The sequence below is a fragment of the Sander vitreus genome, chromosome 7 (genome assembly GCF_031162955.1).
Source record: "Sander vitreus isolate 19-12246 chromosome 7, sanVit1, whole genome shotgun sequence".
NCBI lineage: Eukaryota > Metazoa > Chordata > Actinopteri > Perciformes > Percidae > Sander > Sander vitreus.
In genome coordinates, this window is record NC_135861.1 from 9,004,353 (window position 1) to 9,012,799 (window position 8,447).

Sequence of the window (8,447 nt, forward strand, 5' to 3'; positions counted from 1 at the left end):
CGTATTTTTAAACGGAGTTTGGCATGTAGACTCTCTAAACCAATGTCGTTACCTAGGACAGTAACGTTACATCACTACAACCAATGTGTTTGTCACAGCGTGTAGCATTATTAAGTAAAAGGTCCAGGAAGACAGATTTCAATACATTGTGGAAATCACCGAGTACAATTATGCCATGCCACAGAATGAACAGGACGTTCTATCGAGTGGAATGTCAATATTTTATTGTTTAAGATGACTCCAACTTTTTTGGAAACACTTATCAAAAACAAATTAACAGTTGGTATAATCAGTGCATTTAGTTACCACAATAAACCTTCCTAAATTGAGAACATGTGGGTCAAATTTTAATATGGATTTCTTTTATGTTCCAAGGCAAGTGCTCTACTTAGGAGATAACTTTATCAAATGTAAAGTAACTTTATACAAACGCTGACTGACTTCAGGACATTTACAGGGTTTTGAGTAATTTCAGAGTAAAAAAAAAAAAAAAAATTCCTATAATCAAACCCCCAACCACTGCATTACAGTCACCCCTTTTGGCCTCCAGCCCCGGATTAGTTAAGTAACCAAATAACTGAACAGAAACTGTATTTTTACGGAGGACTGCAGTCCAAGTCCCTGCGTGAAGATTCAAGCCATCAAAAGACATTCAAATTCAACTCTTCACACAAGTTTAACTCTATAATCGTGTTATCCCTTCCCCGTTGTCTCTCTGCATTAGTCTGACTTCTCCTTCTCTTTCATGTGCAAGAAGACTATGCTGAAGACAAAGAGTCCTGCCATCATGGAGAAGACGCTGGCATAGTATGGGAAAGCTGAGGGGATGAAGCGCTCGTACTGAGTGTGCTGCAGGGGGCGCACTGATACCTGTGATGAAGAAACCAAATGGTAGAAGTTAGGCCGCCATTCATTAGAGCATCGTTGTTACATGCATTATAAATAAGAGGAACCACTTCCAAGCCACAGTACTCAGAAAGTAAACTTATTATACACCAAGGTTTTGGGAGATTGTCCTACGGGTAATTCCCTGGTATACCTCATTAGACATTGCGAACAATATGTTGTTCATCTCTTTCCATCAATTAACAAAGACGAATGAACTATAAATGATTCAATCTCTAGTATTGCTGGCCATTTCCCACTTTCCATGCATGGAGATCTCCACCAGTATTTTGATTTGGGTATGCCCAAGTGAAGTAAACCTTCCGATTAACTTGCCTGGGTGGAGGAGTAGAGATGTGTGTATCCCAGTCGGTTGTAGTCCACCTTGAACTGGAAGACTCCGTACACATCAGGCAGCTTGAATTGGACGCTATACTTATCTCCTAGAAGAAAGACAACACAGGATTAATAGTGGACACAGTTTGTAACTGCGAAGGTGCATACAGTTGAAACCTCACACCACATGGTGCAATGCATTTAACCTTTAAGCATGAATTAAAAATCATTTCATAAGTACTGTATATGTTCAATGAGCACAGCAACGTACCCTTTTTCTTGAGGTAAGTCCTGACAAAGGGATCGATCCTCACAAACTCAAGCTGTATATCGTCTCCGTCGAACGGAACCCAGCGACCCTCGGTCAACATCTCAATGACAATACTGTACTCCTGTTAGGGGAAAGTTTGACACGGATTGAGATATACACAGAAAAATACAGAGCCCTTAATTCAGGCCAAGACAAACATCTTCAGGGTGATGGTTGTTCACATAAGTCCCTGGAAATTTTAAACCCACCACAAGGTCAGTGATTGTGTATGCCGCAGGGGGAGTGATCTCTCCAACGGGATGATGGGTAACGGCTCCCACCCTGAGGACTCCGGCCTCCTTGAACACCCAGCGAGACAGAGCCTCGGCCAGCTCCATGTTCCCCGTCTGCTCATACCTAACAAAGACCACGACAAGAAGAAGTGTGCTTCAAACACAGGGGATTCCTAACTGGACAATAAAGATTTTTTTTTTTTTTTTATGAAAATAAAAAGGTGTTCTTTGACCACCTCTGATGGGACGCAGTTTGTTTCATTACAAAATATAATATTTATTTGTCAGTAGGAGGATTTACACACTACTTATTTGGAGTGAGCAGGTTTTTGTATCGGCAGGTTCTGTTTGAACATGAAAATGTCAAAAAATTTTGAAATACTGCTAATTAGCAAAAAATAACTCAGAAGCCAACTCAAAAATCTCAAGAGTTGACCTTTGAAAAAAAAAAAAAAAAAAGAAAAACTGGCCAAATTCCCCATACCAACCATGACTGGTCATTACAGTCATATGTTAACTACACAGGTCTTAAATGTAACACAACCTAATACTTATTCAAAGACCATGTAAGACTACTTTTCATTTACAAATTAACTTGAAAACATTAAAACATGCACAACCAAAGCCATTTTTCACAAGAGAAAAGTGTTTTTCAATGCACAGAGCTGCAGACTTAAAGCTACAGTTGGTAACTTATTAAAAAAAAAAAAACTGTCATATTTGTTGAAACTCACTAAATCCTGACAGTACTACATGAATCAGATAAGCTGTAAAAATTTAAAAAAAAAATCACGTTTCCTCTGCCTCCTCCTGATGCTCCTAATGGCATACCGCAGTGTCAATGACTGCTCCCTTGAACTCTGATCAAACTGTCAAACTAGGCAGGGCTGCTCAAATATGAATCAAGATTCCGTTACTGCATTGCCTATTTCTTGCCTCAAATGTGTTCAGAAACATATTTTAGTGAAATGCTTTGCTGTAAAATTAAAAGTTTGCTCTGATCGGTGGGCTGCGTTTGGTTTTAGCTCGACTTGTTCACAAACGTTCTCGTTTTACAGCTGAACAGTACACTAAAATGTGTTTTTAAGAAATGGGCAATGCAGTAAGAGAATCTTGATTCATATTTGATGAGCGCTGCCTAGTTTGACTAGCCTGGCTCCGCCCTCCTACGTACTTCCGCTCAATTTTCATTTTCCTTCAGTACTCTGTCTGGGTTTGCGGTATATTCTTGGGTTTTCTCCGGCCAAATCTTTGGCGGTCCAATCAGCGAACAGAGGGAGTGGCTGTGAATGATGACGTTGAGGTCGTGCGCTAGTTTGAGTTGTAGTTCTGTAATGGCGGCGGAGAAAGATGCGAGCGAACCCATTCGGTCCGGTGTGGCAACGCTGCCAAATATCCACAAGTTAAAAGTCCGAGCAAGAACAATTTTTGCTGAGTTTTGTTGGTGGCCATGATGTTGTGGCCCTCCTCACCATGGGGTTCGGGAAAAGTTTGATTTTCCAGATCGCTCCGTTAGTGGTGAAGGAGTTGGCTAAGGCGAACGCTAGCGATGCTAAGCCGATGTCACGACCAAACGTAAGCGATTGGTTATGGCAGATCCAGAGTGGCTCTGGGCAGATCCAATAGGTTTAAACTTCAACAGAGTACCCGCCTTCAAGGAAGTTAACACTTGTCACACTGAGTGACACGAGAGTCTGGTAGGACCAGGCTATAGTTTGACAGCTTGATCGCAATTCACGAGCAGTGATGGACACTGCGTTAAAGTCTCCTCAGCTCTGATTGGCCGTTTATCTTTAGGCACAGTGGAATCTTGCAAATGCCATTAGGAGCATTAATGGAATTTTTTTTTTTTAACAAATAATCTGTCTCCTGTGCTACTGTCAGATATAGTGAGAGTTTTAGCAAATATGACAAACTGTACCCACTGAATCAAAGGGTCTTTTAAGACACTGAACTGTAAGCATCTCAAGACTCTGTAAGGAATTACAAACGCCTGCATCATACATGGTGGAGTAGTATTTTAACGTCACCATTCACATGGCAAAACAAAAATGAAGAGTGACCAGAATGTCACTAATGACTAATGCTGTAATAGCATTCATGAGAAGAAGGATGTGATGAACAGTGAAGACTACCTCTGGGAGCCAGGCGTGGCCTTCTGCACAGCAGAGTTGAAGAAGGCATCGCTGAAGAACTCCAGGGAGCCGCTGAAAACCACTCTGGCATTGTTTCTGGCCTGAAGGCCGGCGATAAGCAGGGTGTTCTTGCCAACAGCATGGGGGTACTGGAGAGGTAAAAAATATATATTATTAGTCAGAAGAAAAAAAAAGACATTAAATCTTGTGTAGTTCATTTCTAACCCAGAGGACATAAGGCTATCTATGGCTTCTGATTCTCCACAAAAACACTTGCATCTCCAAGTCATAGATGAGCAAAACCCAACCGCATCGCCATTAGGGTCTCCAGTAGTTAAATTCCCACCTGTCTATCATGTGGAGGCATGGCAGAACTTGAGCAAATAAGCTGCTTCTAATCACATTCAGGACATAGGAGGATCATTATGAATCAACCTCATTATAAATTAATAATCAGACATACTTTTTATGTTAAGTATTCTCACCTGAGAGACGGGTCGGTCAGGGAAAAACGAGTAGGAAGTAGATGAGCCGGTGAGAATATCCAAGACAAGAGGATTCTCTGGGTCTGCCACCATGCTGCAAGAGTGGAGGGGGGCATTGCATGTTAGTCAGACTTTATATTATTATTATTATTATTATGTTATTATTTATACGGCTTGCATTTGTGAGTAATGCACTGAACAAAGTAAAGTATTTGATTTACTTAATTGATATAGTATTGATTTAACATTTGTAAACAGCAGTGAGTGAATGTCTTTGCCGCTGCTTCGGAATATCAGTTGTGTCAACATACTAAATGGTAGAGTGGAGAAGTGCAGTAATACTTTTTATACTTGGTTTTTAAAATGTAAATTTTAAAATGTAAAAATGAAAAATAAATCAGGTGTGCTTACCCAACACCCTTGAATAAAACAGGTTTATTGGTGGGTTTGCCGACAATAGTTGGAGCTTTCATCAGGTTCTCTGGATCAGCAACAATCAGGGTGTGCTGGAGACAAGAAGGACCATTTGTAAATAACATGAGCCGCTCTCCGACCGGAGGGATTTTTGCAGTTCCTAGAACATAAAATTCCTAGAACCCTTTTTTTCTCGTGTTCCGACTGGACCAATTTGGGGATTTTTAAGTCCCTCTGGCCGCAGTTCCTGTAACTCTTTCAACTCCTTCTTCAGGGCACGGTCTTTTCTCTTTTCCCTTTTCAGCATATGAACCTAGGTGAACGAGGGTCGGGTTTCCGGTACAGACAGACCAACAACGGGACAATTTTAACAATTTTCGGCATCTTATTCATCATCATTTCACTTCTGACAACGTTTTAGGCGAGAAATTAACTGTTTAGATTTCGAATATAGGCAGTCTTGCGAAAATTGATGCCGAATTGACAATTTGCTTCAAAGTTTTCGGAGTTGAGAAGCTCCATCAAGTGAGGCGACAGCCAGCAGGCGCCTGCCCCGGCCTCTAGCTCGTCGCTCGGCCAGTCTTGCTCAGACACCTCGCTGTGAGCTGGAGGTCTCTCAGACCGCTCTCGTAAATAAGAGGCTTTTATTTCGCCGCTGACGGTTAGTTTGTTGAAATATCACAACACATGTCCATCATAAGATTAACGGGAACCTGTGGTTAACTGTCTTTTCGGAGTTAAACTCCACAAGCGTGTCCTACGGCTCGCTGGCCGTCACACACACACACTGTGAATTGTTAAAATTATGACAAATATGCTATATACATTAGATTTAGTATTTAGTTCATACTTTTTTTGGTGTATTTGTTTTCTAATTTTAACGCAATAAAGACAGTTGCCGTGCTTGCATCACTCCCTTACCCCTCCTACCAGTCACTATGGCCACTTGGCCAGTGGGAATGCAAACGGAAAAAACAGTTTTGGGGGAGAGTAGTTAGTAGATCTGTTTAGAAGTGGACTTTTCCTATAACTACGTTCCTGTAACTACTTGGGTCGGAAAGTGGCTATGGAGTATCAGTTTTAAAGACTGGATCAGAGAAACAAAGTGGATGTGCCTGCTGTCTGAACAGAATTCTGTTTACCTCTCCAGGGTCAGACACGTCAAAGTTGTGATGGTCAATGACAGCAGTCTTTTCTTCATCAAACTCGATGCCACACTCACTGCCCAGCTCCCTCAGTGGGTCACCTGTGTAAGAAGGAGAAGAGCATTAATATATGCAATATTATGGAATTGTATAGAATATTAAAGAAAAGCTGTTGGAAATCAACTGACCAATATCGGAACTGGCAGCAACCAGGACGTTGCCTCCACCATCAATAAAGGATGTAATAGTCTCCACATTTATATTTCCTCCAAAGTCTGCCAATGACCAAAAAGAAATGAATTTAAATGATTGTTTCAACAAGGCGTACACAAGCCATAAAACTGTTAACTTGATTTTGAATTAGGAGTGTGAAGTTTACCCTCAACTGATGGTGAGAAGATGATTAAATGGTCATACAGGAACTGGCCATATTTGATCAGAGATAGAGAGGGATCATCAGCTGTCTTGAATGCGATGTCAAAGCCACGATCTGAAAACAAGAGATAACAAGAGATACGTTATCACTGGAACATTGACATGCTTGTTGCATTTTTGCAGTAACATTTTGCATTGCATGTATTTCCAAAGGTCCGGAGACCTCTACATTATAACTCCCGTGTTATATGTGATGACGTCATAGATAATAAAGATGTGCAATACCTCCTGTCAGTGCTTATTATCAAGTGAAACCACTAGGCTTATGAAAAAACTACTAGAGATGCACCGATAGACCGGCCGGTGACCGTAATTGGCCGGTTTTCACGTGCTCGGCCATGACCAGCGACCGGCAGGTCAGTCTGACATATGCCGATTTCATGCCGGTCAATGCTACAATTAACTGACAACATAAGTTATACGTGTTACAGTTTTCAAGGACGCACGCACACACGGACGCAACAGCACAGTCTCTTTTTCCTTTCTCTCAACTTTTCCGCCATGTGTCGCGCGTACCCGCTCGCGGTGTGAAGCGCGTGTCCGCACTATTTCTCGCACAGGTAGGGAACCTCGTGAATTAACCTGCAACATGTCGGCTGTTTGGAAATTCTTCAGCGTGTGTGCAGAAGATAACAAGTTTGCAATATGCAACACCTGCAAAAAAAAGTAGGGCGTGGAGGGACGACACCAAAATCAAATTTTTTTAGTTGGATATTGGATGTGAAAAGAAGGAAATGGTTCTAACATTGCACTTTAGATGTGTGTGAATTTCCCACACCAGGAGTAATTTATATAGTTCTATTTTATAGTGATCCATTATCTGTTCAAAAAATGTTCTATGTTCTGTGCAAAATGTTCTATTAAAGAAAAGATAGAAAATAAATGTGTGTGCTGTAAAGAAGTTAGAAAAAATTGAATCGGAATCGGCTAAAATCCGTATCGGCTGGCCTAACTCAAAGAAAAATCGGAAATCGGAATTGGCCTAGAAAATTGTAATCGGTGCATCTCTAGTATTTACAAAATCATCTATATGTTCTGATTGACTTCCTATGTACAGTTGAAACTCCTGGCTTACAAATGGTAAATTCTACTGCCCAAATGGGAAAGTGAGTTTTCCCCACTATATAATGCACCTGCTTGCAAGTCAAGGGAAATAGCTGAAGATAAATTGGCAAGCCCATTTAAAGTATATTAGCATGCAAATCATTAATTATTTCATCCTGTTACCAATCTTTTGTATATGAATGTATTCTAATGTAGCCTCGCCCTCGATCAATTGCATCAGACATAACTGAATATATGGTTGATGACCGGCTAAACTGATACAATATAAAGATTGTATTAAATAATTATATTATCCATTTGGTGTACTACGTACGCCGAAATGAAGAGTGGCCCGGTGTCTATCCAATGCAGTGTAAGTTAACATTACCAAGCACGTATACTACTATGAATTAGTTAAAATACATTAAACTGCCATCGCCTTGAATGAAGTTTGACGAGACACAGCGCACATAATAGAGCTAATTAAGTTAAGCTAAAGTTAGAAGCCTTGCTGTGCTGCATGACGCTCAAGTCCTAAAGGCTCTAACGTTATATTCCCTGCAAAGACATGTTAGCCATACAAGGGGGGGGTCTACAACAGTATAGAGGAGAGTATTTATGGATGAAAAAAGCACGAATTTCGTACTGACCTGCCAAACTGCGGAAGAAGATTGAATGTGTGTCTCTGATGTTGAGGTTGTCCAGTAGAACGAGCGTTTTGCCGTCAGCCAAAGCACAATGCAACATGGAGGCTAATGAAAGGAATAAAAGGACATTGTTGTCCAAAAGTCTGAACCTCCTTTGGGTCATCATTCCGGTCTGTTTTTTGGATGAGGGTAATGAACCGGACCGGTTCTTGTGCATGACTGCTGTCAACGACGCCATTTTGCTGCAGAAGTCGACGTCAGCGTTAGGAGTCGACTTAACTTTGACCCCAAATTCCAGCCAATCGCAGAGAGGAACGCGTCGACCTGACTGCCACTCCGCCAATGGGATGAAAGCTCTAGTATAAGACTGACAATCAC

General features: G+C 41.2%; 1 protein-coding gene across 1 annotated transcript; it reads right to left on the reverse strand.

The window, feature by feature from the left end:
* Positions 1-207: 207 nt before the first annotated feature.
* Positions 208-8,329, reverse strand: ddost (dolichyl-diphosphooligosaccharide--protein glycosyltransferase subunit (non-catalytic)). Its single transcript, XM_078254492.1, has 11 exons — positions 8,073-8,329; positions 6,323-6,433; positions 6,132-6,218; positions 5,941-6,044; positions 4,796-4,890; positions 4,385-4,478; positions 3,900-4,048; positions 1,741-1,888; positions 1,493-1,613; positions 1,222-1,328; positions 208-870 (listed from the first exon to the last, which is right to left on the reverse strand). Exons 1-11 carry the CDS (start codon positions 8,305-8,307, stop codon positions 721-723), a joined length of 1,401 nt encoding a protein of 466 aa, XP_078110618.1. The 5' UTR covers positions 8,308-8,329; the 3' UTR covers positions 208-720.
* Positions 8,330-8,447: the final 118 nt, after the last annotated feature.

What these genes read in the sequence shown, in the direction of transcription:
- ddost (XM_078254492.1), bottom strand. Translation starts at nt 8,307, where the DNA reads ATGGCGTCGTTGACAGCAGTCATGCACAAGAACCGGTCCGGTTCATTA. An exon ending in TGCTGCCAGTTCCGATATTG is followed by an intron (nt 6,045 to 6,131) that starts GTCAGTTGATTT and finishes CTTCTTACACAG; the next exon opens with GTGACCCACTGAGGGAGCTG. An exon ending in GCCACGCCTGGCTCCCAGAG is followed by an intron (nt 1,889 to 3,899) that starts GTAGTCTTCACT and finishes GGTCTTTGTTAG; the next exon opens with GTATGAGCAGACGGGGAACA.